The following is a 20,723-nucleotide window of genomic DNA, read 5'->3' on the forward strand; positions in this document are numbered from 1 at the left end:
ACTTTTCTCCAAAGGTTTTCATTCTCCTTTCCATGGTGACCCACAGAGGCATAAATAAGATAATGCAGCATTTTTAACAGTCAGAAGTATGGACACATACATTTTTTTTGTTTTGTCCTGCTGTCACTCCTGATCAAACAGGTTTTGCACCATTATCAAACCATGCAAAGAAAACCCGTACAAAAACTTTTAACCAGAGATAGAAATGTGCTAAGAGCAGTCATCCCTCTTGAAAACTGTTTTCCGATTGGGGCGGGAGGGGGGAACTATTATCTGTCTCAAGCCCCAGAAAAGGCCCTTAAGTTAAAGGAAGGGCAAAAACTTAGATACAGATACAAAACCTAAATATGGATTTATTTACAGGTGATCACTCAGGTCGCTTGATACACAACAAACTAGGGTTAGAAAACAACATTTCTTCATAAAAACACTCATAAAAACTTTAGTTAAATGAACGTGAATAGACACAGGGAAAGCACTTGACAGGGAAACAGAAGTATGAGCCTGCACATAGAAGTGAAGTGGTTCCATCAAACAGTGTGTCCAATTCTGGGCACCAGCTCCGGCCACTGATGTGCTGGAGTCTCTTCTTCCTTGAAAGCCAGATCCTCAGAAATTGGCCTGGGCCCTAAAGTTGCAAGCCTGTGCCTGCTTCCTTGGCAGTGAGACCCAATCAACTCTCTTCTGCGCAGGGTCAGGCTGCATGTTTTGCAAACACCCGAGGTGGCCTCATTCTCATCCTCTCTCGACTCCATTGGTTCCACTCAACAGCAGACCTCCAAGGAAGCAGGCAAGGGGCATTCCCAGTCCTGCTAGATGATATCCTCTTAGCTGGAGATGCTGGGGATTAGACTTAGGACCTACTGTCCCTGACCTAGGAAAAGGGGGAGCTGCCATCTGCCTTGCCAGATCATGGGCCCATCTTTCTCCATATCATCAACACTGACTGACAGTGGCAGACCAGGATTTCAGGGAGAAGTCCTTCCCTTGTGCACACAGATAATCACTGGCCCCAATGTGTTGCTGATAGTGCTGATATGGGGGGGGGGGAGGCCTAGTGATGGCTCCCAAGAGAATGTGCTGGAGCTTCCAGAACATCCCTGCACATTTATTGATTACTTTGCTGATCCAATGACCTCTACTGACACTCCTTAAGAGACCCAGAGCCACTACGTCGCAGGACCAAGGGAGGCAGCGTGTTAACCAAATGCAGGTGGTTTGTTTTCCCCACTCAAACAGGTGCTTCCCTTCAGAGCCAAAGCTAGCTCATTGCCACATACATCGCTCTGCACTTCTGCCTTGGACAAGATCCATCATTCGCCTTCGCTGGGGAGGTGGGGCAGAAAATGAAACTTGCCACTTGAAAAGATAGCACAGAAAAATGTTGTGTGTGCGGAAACCAATAGGTTGCCTTCAGTATTCCGACAAACGAAGGTCACCCCAAGAACTCAGTGCAGGACAGCCTGATCCCATGCATGCTTACTCCAAAGTAAGTCCCACTGAGTTAAGCAGGGCTTACACCCAAAAGGTGTGCATAGGACTGCAGCCATTGGCAGAAAATCCAAACGTTTTATTCAACACCCTTATCAGTATTGAGCACAGTCTATGTGAACAATTCTCCTCCTCAAGCCCCATTGGAAATGGGCAAGACCACAGCAAAAATAAGCATCTGAGTTGGGCCTGACTACATGGAACAAATCCGATTCTTCTGCCCAGTAGTCCCACAAAATGGAACTGGAAAAGCTTGATTCTGTGATGGGGAGGAAAATAGGAAGAGACCAGGCAAATTTGCCTCGAGCATGTCTTACCTCTCTACTCCCCGAGAGGAAATGCATTTATAGTATCCCTGCTCTTCATATTCTTGCTCTCTCCACCCCACCCCACCCCGCATTTCCCAGAATTGTCACTGGCAAAAATCTTCCCTCATTTTTGGCTTGCCAGTTTTATGTTGGGGGGATCTTATACACAATTTCCGTTTTTCTTTATAAAGCCACAATAAAAATGCATAACTTTTAGATGTGAATCCAATATGCAAACTGGAAATATTTGCATATATTTAGCCAATTTGTAAATGTCTCATATTGCCTCATATAACAATGAAGAAGAAGAAGAGTTTGGATTTGATATCCCGCTTTATCACTACTCTAAGGAGTCTCAAAGCGGCTAACATTCTCCTTTCCCTTCCTCCCCCACAACAAACACTCTGTGATGTGAGTGGGGCTGAGAGACTTCAGAGAAGTGTGACTGGCCCAAGGTCACCCAGCAGCTGCATGTGGAGGAGCGGAGACGCAAACCCGGTTCCCCAGATTACGAGTCCACTGCTCTTAACCAGTACACCACACTGGCTCTCACAATGGATATTATGCCAGTTTCCAACCTGGTGTCCTGTCCCCCCACATGCTGTTTGACTACAACTCCTATCATCCCTGACTACTGGCCATGCTAGCTGGGGCTGATGGGAGTTAGAGTTCAAGAACACCTGGAGGGCACCAGGTTGGGGAAGTCTGGGATGTTGTGGCAGCTCTGGTTTGGGGCGGGTGGTGAGTCAAGGTACCTGGGAGCCATGGTTGGGCAGAATTTGGCTGCGCTGAGTGCAGAGGCCCCAACCAGGCCACCTGCTTTCTCAGCTTTGAACAATGGATGTGTCTTCTGTCCCTTCCCAGCATCCATGAGGAACTGATACCTGATCCCATTTTAAATGGTATTGGAAAGAGAAGTCTGTGTTTTGTGTCAGAGACCTTGCACAGAGGATCATGGGGCTGCTGGGGTTGGGCAAATGTTGAGACTGCTTCTCTCCATAGAGCCTTTGCTGGAGTGGGGGACCTGCAGCTCCCCCAATGTTACTGGACTCCAACTCCCACCAGCTCCAGCCAGCCTGACTCATGGCCAGGGATGCCCCACATCTCTGTTTTTCAGAGTAATACAAAGATTTACAAGTAGCCTAAAAAGATTGCCATGTGGCATCGGATGTATTTTTCTGCTTCTTGGGTTCTGTTATTTTTATGAAAATCAATATTAATAGAATAATGAAGAAAAAAGCACAAACTCCATTCTTAAACCTCAACATATCTCACATTTAACAACAAAATAACTGAATTTAAGAGGGGGTGGGGTTCAGGAAACAAGAAAATAGCATACTTTAAAACTAGAAAAAGCTACCAAAAACAAAATCCAAGGAAAGGGAACAGGGTTATAAACAATCATGTTACTTGTCCCTCCTGGGAAATAAAAAGGAACCCAGCAAGGTCCAAGCACAGTTAAAATAACTTGACACATTAATTAGCAACAGTTCATTAGATTACACTTTTCAGTAAATAACTAGAACAGGGATGGGCCACTGTCAGCCCCCAGAGCAATGTTCATCTAGCCTCTGGTGATGCTGTCAAAACTGAAGTCAGTATGCAGTAAAAAGCTTCATTCATAAGGACGATAAAAATGTTTTCAAGTTGCAATACATATTCCATACTTTAATGCTACACATCTCTTTTGCTTTCCCTAAGCAATTTGTAAATGTAAAAATTATATTGGTATGTAATATGCTGTTCCTGAGTGCATGGTGTGCTCCATAATTGTGAGGCTGTTAATGCTGGATGGCACCTGGGACAGCTCAGTGGACAGCGCCAGTGGCGGAGGAAAGGGGCAGGGGACAGTCCACACTGGGTGCCATCTCTGAGGGGGGTGACAAGAAGGTACCCCGCGGGGTGCTTGTCCCGCCGCCGTGAGCAGAAGATCCCACCGCCATCCGTACGGCGCTTGAGTGTATCAGTGCCGCGCATGCACTGCCGGGCGGTTTGCCCCGCCCCTCGACACCCCACACTGGGTGCCGGAGAGCCTTCCTTCGCCCCTGGATAGAGCATGAGACTTAACCTCAGGTTTCGGGGTTCAAGCCCCACATTGGCAATGTTGGAAAAGATTCCCGCCCTGGAGGGGGTTCGTCCCTTCCAACCCTACAATTCTATGAACATTCCAGAAGGATCTGTTTCTGCAGCAAAATGCACTTCTTTCTCCGAGCCCTCAGACCATTGTGTATAGCAGCCTCCCCAACCTAGGTGGCAAATCCAATGGTCAGAAATTAGGGGAGCTGTACTATAAAACAAATGGTTGGGGGAAGGCTGATTTAAAGAATGCCCCCCCCCCAATACAGACACCAGTCATTTCTGAACTATGGCATTATTAAACTTACTCTACCCCCATTCTGCCAATTTAACAATTAACTCTTTATCTGCTTAATCCTGTGCCTTGGCAACACACAGGACAAATGGAGTGGAACCCAGGGGTTCTCAAACCGTTTTGACCATGGTTCTCCCCTCCCTTCGTTTGCCTTGAGGAGGCAACCGGAACCCAAGTGCTTCCATTTATTCCACAGGAGAGTGTGAGGGTTGCACACAACCTTCTGCTGGTTCATGTGATGATATGTGGGCTGAAATACTAGCCGAGCTGTGGAAGCAGAAGAGGAGCCAGATGGGGCATTGAACTCCATCTTTCAACAACCACCTATGTGGAAATTTTGTCAGAAGAAAGAAGCTCTTCTGAACTTCCTTCTTTCAAAACTGAATTGATGAGCCAAAGGGGAGCAATTTCTACCAATCTAATGTGAATTAATGAGAGTCCTCCGGCAGGGGACACTGAACTATGATTAGGGGAGAAATTCAATTCAGTTCCCATTTAAAGAGGAATCTATCAAATCCACACTTTCCAAAACAAAACACAATCAGACCCCTCGCTAGGAAGGACTTCCTGATGTTACAAGCTGTGGAACAGACTTGGAAGGGGGTGGACACCCCTTTGTGAGGGGTTTCTTAAGCAGAGGCTGGACGGCCTTTCAGGGAGGGACTGAACTAGGTAGTCTTCTAAGTTCACTTCCAACTCTATGATCCAATGAAATGATTTAAAAAACACATCAAGTAAGCATGACATATGTGGGTGGTCTTAGGGTCCTCATTACTTCCTGTTGCACCTGCAGACACTCAGACTAAAGCTGAGTTTTAGTTTTTTTACAGACTAAAGCTGAGTTGAAATACCTCACAGTTTTTGTCGATGTTTTTGCCTTGCCAAAAGGAAAGAAAGAAAGAAAAAGATGTATTTCTATTCAGTTATATATTCCGTTATACTGCCCTCAGTTACCTACAGTGGCATCATCACACAGCAAAATCTAACTGGCCACCTCTTGCTATGACACTATCCCATTCACCACTGGGTGATTCCTTACTGGGTGGGATCATCCACATGGATGGTCACTGAAGAAATAGCCAGGAGAAATGACAGAATCAGAAAAAGGAGGTTATTCAGAAAGCTTACTTTTTTAGTGAAAACTTACACTCGTGACATTGAAGATTTCTCCCTGAAAACTGGAGAGCAGCCAGCACAGCTCTGCTGAAAGTGCTTCCTTTCAAAATCACCTCAGTCAGGGGCTTATAGAAGCTTATATATATAAAGTTGGAAGGAATCGAGAGGGTCATCGACTCCAACCCCCTGCATTGCAGAAAGCTCAACTAGATCATGCGTGACAGATGGCCATCCAACCTCTGCTTAAAAATTTTCAAAGAAGGAGAGTCCACGCAACACCAGATTTAGGGCACTGAGCTAAGGGGGCACAACATTGAGAAGATCCATCACTGAGAAGATTCATTTGGGGTGCCAAATTTTAGCCTGGCTCAAAGATTACTTAAATCTGCCCCCATCCACCACCTCTCATGGGAGTCTGTTCCCCTGCTGAACAGCTCTTACTGTCAGAAAGTTATTCCTGTTTAGTCAGACTCTCCTTTCTTCTAACTCGAATCCACTGGTTTGAGCCCTACCCTCCAGAGCTCCCTCTTCCATGTGACAGCCCTTGAGATATTTGAAGACGGCTCTCCTATCCCCTCAGTCTCCTCGTTTCCAGGCTGAACATACCCAGGAGGATGGCCTGGGCAGGGGTGCGTGGCTGAGGACATGTGTCCCCAATGGCAGACAGAGAGGCTTGGAGGGCTGCATTTGGACCTGGGCCTGAGGTTGCCCACCCCTGCTCTAAAGGAACAACAGAAAGAAACGACAAGGGATCAAAGTTCAGTGTCCACCAGGGCAGAAGGAGCCAAAATGTATGAGCCACCAAGTCCAAAAGAAAGTCTGTGCAAGTTCAGGGCCAGCAACAAAACAAAACAAAGAGAAGAGAAGAAATGTTCCAATCCTGGCACCATCTGATCATTTGAAGACGGAGTGAAATGTGGGGCACTCGGGACTTTTCATTTTCTTCATGAACTTTTTGAACTCTTTGTTTTTCTTATCCCACTTGTGGATGGCCGTCAGAAGGTACTGGGTCTTCACTTTGCGCCCCATGATGAGAAACTGGTGACTGAGGTTGTCCAGTTGGTGGCAAGGACAGTCTGCCCCGTTCTTCAAATAGAGCACCAGCTTCTTGAGATCTTTCTTCTTGATGGTGCCCAATTTCAAGGGCTTCTTCTTCTTGGGTATGATCTTCTTGTCTCCATTTTCTTTTTTTACCTCTTTTATTTTCATCTTTAAAGCTGGAAGTCAAAAGAAATGGGAAAATGAATTTTTAAAACTTTTACCCATCAGGCACATGTGATCATAGTGCAGGTGAAAGCAGGATCCCATTTCACTGCATGGAATGACTTCATTTCTTATACCACAAAATTAATAAGACATGAACACTGATGCAGCACGCATCAACTTGAAAAAAATAACCGTGGGAAAGGTCAAGAGATAAATTATTAATAGGGGTTAATAGATAGGTTGGCATTATGATTTGCAGGTCTTGGTGTCAGCAGTCAGGGAGTGGAAAGGGGTCATCTGCTCTCTTCGTAACAAAAGTGGGAGGAAAGATAAAATGTTATTTTCCTGTTGCAACTTCCTGTTGCAGATAGTTTTCTATTGCAAAGCTTTATAATAAAAAGAAATAATTGAGAAATAAATGAGTGCTAGCCTCTTACAGAAAACAACAATAGCCAAGTGTCCTGTGGCCAAAGATGGAGGGATATTGCATATCCCTATATGTGTGTACATACTGTATGTGTGTACATACATTTCACCCAACGGCATCTGAATTTAGCACAAACAAGCTTGTTCAAGTCTACACTCACGGTCTCTTAAGTTGTGATCTTCTGTCAATTGCATTGAGGCAGCAATCAAAAAACCAAGGTTTACCTTGATCACCCTAACTTTTGAGCAGACCTACATAGGATTGCACTGTGAGCGATCCTAGATATAGGAGCTTTAGTAGCACCCAATCCTTGCAGTTTTGCTTGCAACTTGAAACAGAAGAGCAATGCCACTTCCAAAACTCTGGAACCCAAGTGAACTTTTGCAGCCAGACAGGCAGGACTGCCCCTCTCCCTAGAGCCAACCGCTGTGTGGGTTGTTTGTGCACATTTGTGTGGTGGGACCAAAAGGTCAAATGTTCCTCTCCATCTCACTGCAGATCTCTCATTTCCAACTGTGGCTGCAATTTAGTGAAATTTTAAAGAAACAGATAGTGGCCAACCAAATGCCTGTGGGAAACCCATGAGCAGGACATGAGCACAGGATCACTCTCTCCTCTCTCCACCTGCAGCTGTCAGCAATCCAGAAGCACAAAGCAGAGCAGTTGCAGATATAGTCACCCCACTCTGGCTTTTGCAGGTCTGGAAGGTACACATAAAGTTAAGAAGAGTCACACTGCCTGCTCCACTCATTTTTGCCTCTGGCACTCCCCCCCCCCCCCCCCGTGCGCAATGCAAGTGGTTCTTGGAAGGTTGTCTTTGAGGTCATGTGGCCCTCTGGCTGATAAGGCTTGTGCCCCACTCCTGACCTACACAGGGCCACACCTCCCCCACCAACACCAACACTTTAAATACCGGTCAAAATCCACCATTTCTGTGAAGCCCTCAGATTAACTCCTTTGTCCCTCACTCCTTTCAGAAACTAAACCTAAACCTAAATATGTGGAACTGGATGTGTCTCATGTTGGAAATGCAACAGCAGAGATCATTCAGTGTATGACTCAGGGGTTAATTCTGTTGGTGTTAAAGTCGACTAGCTAAGAAGGGGAATGATGGAGATGTTGCTTAGCAACCAGGCAGAATGGCTTAATCTTTGCTGAAGTGCTGACTGACTGTACAGTTCTGCAAAAGCTTTTCTTCTGTATGTCTGGTTATATGTCTGCCTGCTATAAACAAGGTCTGCTCCTTTCTTCTCAAATTATACACTGTTTTTGCTCAGTTTGCTCAGTAAAGTGTTTATCTGGGCTTTTCTCTCTGGACACTGCCTGTATTATTTAAGTGACTTTGCTAAACTCCAACCAGTTGCCTGTTATTCCTACCTCTGTCTCTTCCCACCCATCTCTGCTGTTCCTTTCTTCTGTCATCTCCCTTGCTTTGAAATTTACACTGTGAACTTTTCTCAGGGCAGGTCTTTCCCTTTGCTTCCTTTACTCTGCAAAGCACCATGTACAACCAAGAAGGTAGCACAACAAGAAAAGGGCGCACGGATGATGCACCATGTTTCAAGCATGGTGCAATCTGCAGACTGACTAGTCCTGCTGAAGGGCCATATGTGCTTGAGCAACAAACAGAGCCAAGCGGGAGAGAGAAAGGGCATGTTTAATGCACAACACATTGACGTCCTGTTTGCCCTATTAAACTGAATTCCGTCACACCGTCACCCGCAAAGGAACATTCACTGTGGGCTGAAGCTGCAATCAATAACTCAGAGAAAGCTCTGTGCCCAGCTGAGAATATTTTCCATTTAAGTCACAGCAAATTAGCTTCTCTTCCCCCCCCCTCCCCTCAACACACACAAGTCTGGGGCTGTGCCTGCAGTGGCAAGGTGTCCCAAGCACCTTCACTCTTGAGGTGCAGAGCGGGAAGGCAGAAACTGCATCTTCCCGAGAGAGCAGCACCACGGCATGCCTGGCTGTCATCCACACAGCCTTGCTGCTGACTTGTCAACAAAGCCCAGGCAAAACCGGACCCAAGAGTTGCAGCACCTTAAGCACAAACAACATTTATGGTTGCATAAGCTTTTATGGGCCAAAGCCCCCTCCATCATATGCCTGGAGAATATCAGCCACAGATTGGATCCTCCAGGGCCACATGCAACTAAAGCAACGGAAAAAGTTTAAGCGGTCAAACATCTTGTTCAGTTCATGGTACAATCTGCGCTCCCAGCTGTACATATTTCTCTTGCCTTGACCTGGTCCTGGCTTGGTCCCTGAGGGGGAAGGCAGATGCCCAGGGCGGGCTTAAGATAGCAAAAGGCCCGTCAGGGTAGGGAGCCAAAGCAGGAAGCTGCCTTACACAGAGCCAAGGATCTGGGCTCGCCCTCTGCACCCTGCCCTGGGGGCCATGGGAGCATGCTCCACCACTGCCCCTACCTGAAAGCCGCTGCCAGTCAGCGTAGAACAGGGACAGCCACATGGTGTCCTCAAGATGTTGGTGAACTCCAGCTCCCATCAGCCCCAGCCGGCAGGTCAGGGATGATGGAAGTTGTAGTCCAAAAACATTGGCTTTCCCTGGCACAGGCAATGCTGAGGTGGGTGGGCCCATCGTCCGACTCAATATCAGGCAGCTTCCTATGCTCCTATTGGTGGGATTTCTGCCAGATTTCAGGGGAGGAACTTACATTTTATTTTTATTTTTACTGAATTTATAGACCGCCCTATACCTGGAGGGACGCAGGTAGTGCTGTGGTCTAAACCACAGAGCCTAGGGCCTGCCGATCAGAAGGTCGGCGGTTCAAATCCCCGCGACGGGGTGAGCTCCTGTTGCTCGGTCCCTGCTTCTGCCAACCTAGCAGTTCGAAAGCATGTCAATGTGCAATTAGATAAATAGGTACCGCTCTGGCGGGAAGGTAAACAGTGCTTCTGTGAGCTGCTCTGGTTTCGCCAGAAGCAGCTTAGTCATGCTGGCCACATGACCTGGAAAAACTGTCTCCCTTGGCCTATAGAGTGAGATGATCGCCACAACCCCAGAGTCGTCTGTGACTGGAATTAACTGTCAGGGGTCCTTTACCTTTATACCCAGAGGTGTCAAGGCAGTTCACAGAATAATTTCTTTTCCACCCATTCATGAGGCAAGTCCACTGTCCTGCATAGCCCTCATCCTGCCTGGAGGTTGGTCTGGCTACTGCAAGGATTCCCTTTATCGTTTTCGCCTGCAGAAGTCATTGGACAAACGGCCAGAGGAGAAGACTGGCTTGGAAGTCTTTACTCTCCTCTGGAAAAAAAGCCTTCACCCCCTAGCCCTCCACTGCAAGCACCGCCAGGGAAAGAGTTTAAATACAGCCACTTATCATCACAGATCTTGGCTTTTGGCCTTCAGTGGAGCTGCCAAAGCAAATATCCCTTTGCTGGTTCCCCAGCTTTCCCATCAGCTCAACACACGCTTGAGCATCCTGTCCCAGTTGGGATCCCTGAGGTGCAAATTACTGAGAAACTGGAATCCCGTCCAGATTGATGGGCGTTCAGCCACTCCACTGAACCCTGCACCATTCGGTCATCCTTCATCACAGGCATTATTCACCCAGAAAAGAGCTCAGCAAGAACTTAATTTTAGCATCAGCATGTACAGGAAATACCCAGATGGATGAAGCTAGACAAAAGAAAAGAAGAATGTACGAATGCAGTGAGTTGCAGTAGGCTATGGGCATCAGAGGACCAGGTAAGAAAGGGATGCTCAACTGTAAGCAGGACTGGCTCTAGACATTTTGCTGCCTGAGGCAAAGGCGACCCCCACACCCTCCCCATTCCACATACAGAAACAGATCAAACTAATGGCTGAATCAGGATAGGGTCCTCTTCTGCACCTCAGGGCGCCAGACTTCTGAAGGGGTGCAGGGTGGTCCCCACGGAACACACAGCTCTGTCCTCCGGCATTTCATCTCACTCCCTCTTCCACCTGATGCCTGCTTGCCACTCACTCAAGCATATGCCACAATGCGGCAGTGGCACCGGCCTGCACCCTGTGGGCAAAGCAGCACACACAGGTGGGCGCAAGGCCTGCTGTGATGCACAGCCCACTCATGCAGCCTGGGGGCTTTCCTGGCAGTGCTGCCTCTGGTTACCATCCACAGCAGGTAACCCAGGAGCAGGGGTGGGGGTGGCATCATCATGTGAGCTTCATGTGAGCAGCTCTTTCTACAAGAAGGGATGGGGGTGAACAGCAGCCTCGTGAGCCCCCATCAAGCCTATCCCTCTGCAGTTCACCACCCTGCCGAAAGAATCCTTAAGAGGCTGGCCTCCAGGCTGAAGCTGAGCCCTTTCTGTGGCCTCCTGCCTGGCAAACTCTCCACCTTTGGGGTGACACAGTAGGAGCAGTAGGAAGGGCAATCCGGCTTGGAGGAAGCTGCCTCCGTCCTCCCTTCCTCCTCTAACGGGGCACTGGGCAGTGGAGGTATGGCTGAGTCCTGTGAGCAGTGGCAGGAGCAGCCCTAGCTTCTCTTCCTCGCCTCCAGGGCTGCATAGGAGCTGTGCCCCGGCACTAAGGCGGAACAGAGCTACCTCAGGTGCCTCACCCGGCAGGAGCCAATGCTCCAGAGGGTGGCTCCCCGTAGCCACTGCTTGCACGAGAGGCCACTATTGATGTGAGCCAGAGCTGGTGGTGGCCCAGAGCAGCTCAGGGGAGAGGCTCGACTCTGGGGAGGTCAGTGCCTGGGGAGGCCAGCAACACCCTGGGGCTCCTTGTTTGCATGCACAGTGCCATGCGGGGCCCCGGCTCATGCACTCTGCCCTGGGCAGCGACGCTCACCTGGCCTTGCCATACAGTGGCAGAACCTGCGCAAGGCGTCCCCGATCATCTGTGGGGCTGGCTACGGAGGGCTGGCTGGCTACTCCACCAGTTCAAACCGGTTTGAAGTCCGCATCCAGGAATCAACCGTCGCCTGCTTCTTCCTCCCCACCTTATTTTCTCCTTCCTTCATATTTTCAGGCATCGTGATATATCATTATATCACAATGTTTAGCTGGTGATATATGACGATATATTGCCCAGCCCTACCAGGAACCCAATCTTCTTTCCCTGGACTCATTAAACTCCTCCTTCCCTGACTTACAAGCCAAAGCATCATCACTGAGGATGGGGGCAGGGAATCCCACAAGTCCTGGTGCTAAGTGGAAGCACCAGCCCTTCCTGCCCAGATTCCCTATACAGGGAACAGGACGGGGCTTCATTCTGCATTGCCAGATGACCACTCTGCTGTGGATTTTCATTCAAGTGGTCTGAGGGAAACCTGCTTGTCTTCTGTCATTTTGCTTTTTTAAAGCAATTTTGCTGCCAGCTAGTGATAATAATAATAGTAGTAGTAGTAGTAATAATAATAATAATAATAATAATAATTTTATTAGTTATACTCCGCCCATCTGGCTGGGCTTCCCCAGCCACTCTGGGCGGCTTCCAAAAAAATATTAAAATACTGTAATACATCAAACATTAAAAGCTTCCCTAAACAGGGCTGCCTTCAGATGTCTTCTAAAAGTCTGGTAGTTGTTGTTCTCTTTGACATCTGGTGGGAAGGCGTTCCACAGGGCGGGTGCCACCACCAAGAAGGCCCTCTGCCTGGTTCCCTGTAACTTGGCTTCTTGCAGTGAGGGAACTGCCAGAAGGCCCTCAATGCTGGACCTCAGTGTCCGGGTAGAACAATGGGGGTGGAGACGCTCCTTCAGATATACTGGACCGGGGCTGTTTAGGGCTTTAATGGTCACCACCAACACTTTGAATTGTGCTCAGAAACGTACTGGGAGCCACTGTAGGTCTTCCAAGACCGATGTTACATGGTCTCGACAGCCACACCCAGTCACCAGTCTGGCTGCCGCGTTCTGGATTAGTTGTAGTTTCCGGGTCACCTTCAAAGGTAGGCCCACGTAGAGCGCATTGCAGTAGTCCAAGCGGGAGATAACCAGAGCACGCACCACTCTGGCGAGACAGTCTGCGGACAGATGGGGTCTCAGCCTGCGTACCAGATGGAGCTGGTAGACAGCTGCCCTGGACACAGAATTGACCTGCACCTCCATGGACAGCTGTGAGTCCAAAATGACTCCCAGGCTGCACACCTGGTCCTTCAGGGGCACAGTTACCCCATTCAGGACCAGGGAGTCCTCCACACCTGCCCGCCTCCTGTCCCCGCAAAACAGTACTTCTGTCTTGCCAGGATTCAGCCTCAATCTGTTAGCCGCCATCCATCCTCCAACCGCCTCCAGACACTCACACAGGACCTTCACCGCCTTCACTGGTTCTGATTTTATAGTTATATAAACTATATATATAAACTATAGTGATAGTTATAAAAGAAGAGCCTGCTGGATCAGGCCAAAAGGGGTCCATCTAGTCCAGCCTCCTGTTCTCACAGTGGTCACCCAGATGCTTCAGTAGGAAACCCACAAGCCGGAGTCGAGCACAAGAGCAGCCCTCTCTCTTCCTGCACTTCCAGCAACTGGGATTCAGAAGCACTGCGGCCTCCATTCAGGCAGAGGAGAGCCTGGCTGGCAGCCACTGATAGCCCTCTCCTCCTCCTCCTCCTCCTCCTCCTCCTCCTCCTCCTCCTCCTCCTCCATGAATTTGTCCAAACGTCTTCTAAAGCCCTCCAAGTCTGCAGCCATCACCTCCTCCAGTGGGAGGGAGTTCCATAGACTGACTGTGTGAAGAAGTCCTTTCTTTTTTCTGTCCTGCATCTCCCAACATTCAGCTTCATTGTGTGCCTACAAGTTCTAGTGTTAAGAGGGAGAAAATCATCTCCACCTACTCTGGGCAGCTTATAGCATATACAAAATTGTAAAACATAAAACATAAAAATTTCCCAATATAAGGCTGCTTCTTCTAAAAGTCAAATACCATAGTTGTTTATCTCAATGACATCTGATGGGAGGGTGTTCCACAGGGTGGGCACCACCACCAAGAAGGCCCTCTGCCTGGTTCTCTGTAACCTCACTTCTCGGAGCTGGACCTCAGTGTCTGGGCTGAACGATGGGGGTGAAGACGCTCCTTCAGGTATACTGGGCCGAGGCTGTTTAGGTATCTTCTATCGGATTAGCCTAGCAGCGCGCGCAGTTTGATCCATCTTTTAGATTTAGGGGATCTAGTCTCAAACGTTTCTTGGGGGAGACCTAGGTTTTGTTGGGGGAGAGTTATTTGTCCTGTCTTCACGCTTTTTATGATGCAGGACCGCTGTAGCCACGCCCAACAACACGTTCTCAAGATGGAGGGGGAGGGAACAGCTGCAGTCACCTGCGGTTCCTGCGCAATGTTTGCCATCTTGCCAAAGGTTGCAGGCAGCTTTACCTGCAGCAATTGCATGCTGATTGCCCTCCTAAAAGACAAAGTCCAGCAACTGGAGGAATGTGTAGCTACGCTCCAAAGAATTAGAGAGCTGGAGCTCTTCTTGGAAGCAACAGAGCACACCGTCTCCACCAAGGAGGAGACAGGGGACTCCCCTGAGAAGGAGGCTAGTTCACCAACACAGGAGCCAGATATATGGAGAAACGTGACTCAAAGAAGTAGGAGGCCCAGGGTTCGCTCTGATTGTTTAGAAATACACAATCGTTTTGAGGTCCTCTCCCCTAGCGTGGAAGACAAAGAGCAGACTCCATTTGAGGATCTCTCCCTCATGACAGTCGATCAGGAATATGAAGACGAGCAGCAAAGTCAGTCCTCAGGGAATGTGCAGGCGACCTTGGAACGGACAGCTCACAGAAGAACCCCAACCAAACCTAAGAGGAGGCGTGTAGTGGTGATAGGGGATTCCCTACTGAGGGGAACAGAAGCAATGATCTGTGGGCCTGACAAGATGTCTCGGGAAGTGTGCTGTCTCCCCGGGGTTAAGATCCAAGATGTAACTGAACGACTGCAAGGAATCATAAAACCCACTGACAAATACCCCTTCCTCTTGGTTCATGTGGGAACCAATGACACTGCAAGCAATAGCCTCCAGAAGATCAAAAGAGACTACGAGGCTCTGGGCAGGAAATTGAAGAAATTAAATGCACAAATTGTCATCTCATCTGTCCTCCCAGTTGAACGATGTGGCCCAGGGAGAGAGGGAAAAATAGTGGAAGTGAACAGCTGGCTTCGCAAATGGTGTAAACAGGAACGGTTTGGATTCTTAGATCACGGACTGCAGTTTCTTGAAGATGGACTTCTGGCAAGCGATGGGCTGCACCTCACAATGGTTGGGAGGAATGTTTTTGCCAAAAATCTCAGAAACCTCATCAGGAGGGCTTTAAACTGACTAATGTGGGGGAGGGAGACAGTGCTCCTGAAGGTAGGAGTCTATCAACTGATGAAGATGATCATCCAAATGTTATAGACCAAATGGAGCAAACAGCACGCAGACCTGGTGGTGGGAGGAAAAAATCCTTAAATAAGAGGCACGGGGGAATAATTAATGGACTTCAATGTCTGTACACTAATGCGCAAAGCATGGGAAATAAACAAGATGAGCTTGAGCTCTTGGTACAGCAAACTAAATATGACATAATAGGCATCACTGAAACCTGGTGGGATAAGTCCCACAATTGGAATGTAATAATGGAGGGATACAATCTATTTCAGAGAAACAGACCAGACAAGAAAGGAGGAGGAGTGGCGTTATATGTCAGGGATGTGTATACCTGTGAAGAGATCCAAGATTTAGAACCTCAAAGCCAAAGTGAGAGCATTTGGGTCAAAATTAAGGGAGAGAAGAATAACAGTGACCTCATTGTGGGAGTTTACTATAGATCCCCAAGCCAAACGGAGGACATAGATGATGCCTTCCTGGAACAGATGGCCAAGCATGCAAAAGGAAGGGAGATAGTAGTAATGGGGGACTTCAATTACCCGGATATTTGTTGGATGTCAAACTCAGCCAAGAGTATAAGGTCAAACAGATTCCTCACTGGCCTTGCAGACAACTTCATTGTCCAGAAAGTGGGAGAAGCAACAAGAGGAACAGCCATTTTAGATCTGGTCCTAACCAATGCTGATGACCTGGTTAGTGGGGTAGAAGTGGAAGGATCATTAGGCGCAAGTGATCATGCTCTTCTGAAGTTTACTATACAGCGGAAAGGAGTAGCCAAGCATACTAGGACTCAATTTCTTGACTTTAAGAAAGCCGACTTCATAAAACTTAGGGAAGTGCTGGGTGAGATCCCATGGACAGTAATACCAAAAGGAAAGGGAGTTCATGATGGCTGGGAATTTGTTAAGAGGGAGATAGTAAAAGCACAACTTCAGGCAATACCAATGAGAAGGAAACATGGAAGGTGCCTAAAGAAGCCAGGGTGGCTATCTAAAGAACTTTTAACCGAGTTAAGATTAAAAAAGGATGTGTACAAAAAATGGAAAAGGGGGGAAACCACCAAAGAGGAATTCAAACAAATAGCCAGCACATGTAGACACAAAGTCAGAAAAGCTAAAGCACAGAATGAACTCAGGCTTGCTAGAGAGGTTAAAAGCAACAAAAAAGGCTTCTATGGGTATGTTCGTAGCAAAAGGAAGAACAAAGAAACAGTGGGGTCACTCAGAGGAGAAGATGGTGAAATGCAAACAGGGGACACAGAAAGGGCTGAACTCCTCAATGCCTTCTTTGCCTCAGTCTTCTCCGATAAAGAAAACAATGCCCGACCTGAAGAATTTGGAGCAAATGATTCAGCAGAGAAAACACAGCCCAGAATAACTAAGGAGATAGTACAAGAATACTTCGCTAGTTTAGATGTATTCAAGTCTCCAGGGCCAGATGAACTGCATCCAAGAGTATTAAAAGAACTGGCAGATGTGATCTCAGAACCACTAGCAGTCATCTTTGAGAATTCCTGGAGAACAGGCGAAGTCCCGGCAGACTGGAGGAGGGCAAATGTTGTCCCTATTTTCAAAAAGGGGAAAAGAGAGGACCCAAATAATTACCGCCCAGTCAGTCTGACATCAATACCAGGGAAGATTCTGGAGCAGATCATTAAGCAAACAGTCTGTGAGCACCTAGAAAGGAATGCTGTGATCACCCATAGTCAGCATGAATTTCTGAAAAATAAGTCATGTCAGACGAACCTGATCTCGTTTTTTGACAGAATTACAAGCCTGGTAGATGAAGGGAACGCAGTGGATGTAGCCTACCTCGATTTCAGCAAGGCATTTGACAAGGTGCCCCATGATATTCTTGTAAAGAAGCTGGTAAAATGCGGTCTTGACTATGCTGCCACTCAGTGGATTTGTAACTGGCTGACTGACCGGACCCAAAGGGTGCTCATCAATGGTTCCTCTTCATCCTGGAGAAGAGTGACTAGTGGGGTGCCACAGGGTTCTGTCTTGGGCCTGGTCTTATTCAACATCTTTATCAACGACTTGGATGATGGACTCAAGGGCATCCTGATCAAATTTGCAGATGACACCAAACTGGGAGGGGTGGCTAACACCCCAGAGGACAGGATCACACTTCACAACGACCTTGACAGATTAGAGAACTGGGCCAAAACAAACAAGATGAACTTTAACAGGGAGAAATGTAAAGTATTGCACTTGGGCAAAAAAAATGAGAGGCACAAATACAAGATGGGTGACACCTGGCTTGAGAGCAGTACATGTGAAAAGGATCTAGGAGTCTTGGTTGACCACAAACTTGACATGAGCCAACAGTGTGACGTGGCAGCTAAAAAACCCAATGCAATTCTGGGCTGCATCAATAGGAGTATAGCACCTAGATCAAGGGAAGTAATAGTGCCACTGTATTCTGCTCTGGTCAGACCTCACCTGGAGTACTGTGTCCAGTTCTGGGCACCACAGTTCAAGAAGGACACTGACAAACTGGAACGTGTCCAGAGGAGGGCAACCAAAATGGTCAAAAGCCTGGAAATGATGCCTTATGAGGAACGGCTAAGGGAGCTGGGCATGTTTAGCCTGGAGAAGAGGAGGTTAAGGGGTGATATGATAGCCATGTTCAAATATATAAAAGGATGTCACATAGAGGAGGGAGAAAGGTTGTTTTCTGCGGCTCCAGAGAAGCGGACACGGAGCAATGGATCCAAACTACAAGAAAGAAGTTTTCACCTAAACATTAGGAAGAACTTCCTGACAGTAAGAGTTGTTCGACAGTGGAATTTGCTGTCAAGGAGTGTAGTGGAGTCTCCTTCTTTGGAGGTCTTTAAGCAGAGGCTTGACAACCATATGTCAGGAGTGCTCTGATGGTGTTTCCTGCTTGGCAGGGGGTTGGACTCGATGGCCCTTGTGGTCTCTTCCAACTCTATGATTCTCTGATTCTATGATCGTGAGTACGCGGGTGGCGCTGTGGGTAAAACCTCAGTGCATAGGACTTGCCGGTCGTATGGTCGGCAGTTCGAATCCCCGCGGCGGGGTGAACTCCCATCGTTCGGTCCCAGCTCCTGCCCACCTAGCAGTTCAAAAGCACCCCTAAGTGCAAGTAGATAAATAGGTACCGCTTTATAGTGGGAAGGTAAACGGTGTTTCCATGTGCTGCGCTGGTGGTGGCTCGCCAGAGCAGCTTCATCACGCTGGCCATGTGACCCGGAAGTGTCTTAGGACGGCGCCGGCTCACAGCCTCTAGAGTGAGATGAGCACGCAACCCTAGAGTCGGACACAACTGGCCCGTATGGGCAGGGGTACCTTTACCTTTTATCGTGAGTATGTACTCAGTCAATAATAGCAAGTAATAAAAACAATTTAGCCACTAGCTAGAGATGGAGCAGCCAGCCAGGAGACGGGGCTGTTACAGCCACACAAATGGAAATGAAGCAGTTCCCCTGGTGACAGGATGCTGCTCTTGGGGGAATTTTCTCCAAAGAAGACTTCCCCTCAAGTGTGGCCAAGTCATTTTTTTGGAATAATTGTAGAATTTATTGCCTTTCGGTGAATGAGTTTCTCATCTTTTGTATTTTATATTGTACTTTATATCCACTTTGGTAACTTTTGGTTGTGAAGTGGTTTATAAATCCACAAACTGAAGAAATTAAATAAAACTTCACATGCAATGTGTGTTAAAGATGTAAAATTCGGTTTGAGACCAATGACAGGTCACCAAGACCCCTCACCCCCAGGGGGAATTGCTACATGGACTTCAAGATGTGCAGCTGCCGCCTCACACAATCACTGGTTGCTTTGAAGCAGCTGAAATTGCCTGGTAAAAGCAAGAAAATATGGAGATAGGAAGGCAGCCCTCGGACTTCCTTTTAAGAACTCATGAGGCAGACCACTCTGTAGCATTGCTTTCCTTCACTTTTACATTAAAAACTTATGTGCAACTTATGGAGAAGTTGGCGCACAAGGTCAGAGCCAGACTTTCACAGATGACTTCAGTGCTGGTTGGAAAAGCTTCATCAATTATATTGCAACAACTGAACATGACTGTAACCCCACCCCCGACCCCAACACAGGGAGGTCTGTGGAAAGATGAACTTGGATGGCTAAAAGTCACGCTCATATTTCCTCTTGAATAATGATGTCCAGACTTTGGCCTCATTGAACTTGCTTATGCGTTTGTGGCTCTCTTGCTGGTTGTTACTGTTTTCTATTTAAATTTAGCAAAACAACAGCAACACACAAACATACAACATAACCTTTGCAGATTTTAAGGATTTATACAGAGTCATCCTCAAGAACTTGCACAGTAATGGGATGGAACTGACTCTAGTCTCATTCCATGAGGATGGGCCCAGCACAGATTTTGCCCAGGAGAAGCCACCACTCCTGGAGCACCAGCTCAGAAGAATGGGAACAGCTGGAGGATTCAGGAGAAATGACATCTCAGGAGGAGCAGCCAGGGCAGCTATGGGGCCTCCACTGGAGTCCCCAAAATCTACTGCCTCGGGTGACTCCTTGGTGGGCAGCATTTTGCAAAGTTTTAAAGAAAAGAAAATTGACAATAGCCACAGCCACAACTGTGAAAAGTAACCCCTTGCTCCTGGAACAAAATTCACCATGGTTCAGTGCACCTCAACTATGCACACACTTGTCATTCAGGCCTCTGTTGCCTCTGGTCAAACAGAGTTTGTTGCTTTTTGGAACAATGCAAAAACCTAGCAAGTAGTTTGGCCAGAGACAAAAGTGGGATGAGTGAACTGAGCAAACTTCCACTGTGCAAACTATCGTCAACTCTTTGATAAATATATATCACCAAAAATGAAATCTCCCCTCCTCCCCAACAAATGGAAAGTCATTAACTCCCTGTAATGACCTGACACAACAGGAACAGGATGTAATTGCTCCCCATTTTTCATGGGCTGCTCCAAAAGCATTCATTCTTCAATGCTGTCCATCTCACTGCTGCTCTTGGCACTCGTGATAGATTTTCATTGCTTTAGAGGACTGCTCTCAAAATGCCTCCCAAGGGGAAAGGACAACAGATCCCACACTCCTCTGCATTGCAAGCTTGCTATGCACAGGGGCTCTGGATGCTGCAGAAATCTCAAGCTCCATCGAGTGAAGTTTCCAAAAAGCAAGATTGCTGGACCACATTCCTTCCCAAGTGAAACCTGGAGGTCTGCTTCATTCTCACATGGAAAAAGGTTTACTTCTGTAGTGTGTGAGAAAAAAAGAATGATCCATCTTCAGCGAAGCCCATCCAGTTCCTTTGTTTCTACATGGCTCTGGATGTGCCTTATGACTGGGAAGATACAACCCCAGCACAGGGACTCATTCATAGATGCAATGGGCAAGCTCTGTGGTGGCAGGTGATTTTGCAGAAACATCTCCACAGCCCCCTCCAAGAGATGTGGGTGGTCCAACTCTACCTGATGGAGATATGCAGCAAAACTGGACACCCAGGAAGAGGTA

At 47.6% G+C, this 20,723-nt stretch overlaps 1 protein-coding gene across 1 annotated transcript in view; it reads right to left on the reverse strand.

Annotated features, from left to right (window-relative positions):
- Window positions 1-327: 327 nt before the first annotated feature.
- SFRP1 (secreted frizzled related protein 1) overlaps window positions 328-20,723 on the reverse strand; it is a 43,194-nt gene continuing 22,798 nt past the window's right edge. The window contains exon 3 of the mRNA XM_083456636.1: window positions 328-6,503. Within this exon, the coding sequence (XP_083312762.1) occupies window positions 6,181-6,503 (323 nt within the window). The 3' untranslated portion in view covers window positions 328-6,180. The remainder of the gene's footprint in view (window positions 6,504-20,723) is intronic.

This window comes from Podarcis tiliguerta (genome assembly GCF_965153285.1).
Source record: "Podarcis tiliguerta genome assembly, chromosome: 8".
Taxonomy (NCBI): Eukaryota; Metazoa; Chordata; class Lepidosauria; order Squamata; family Lacertidae; genus Podarcis; species Podarcis tiliguerta.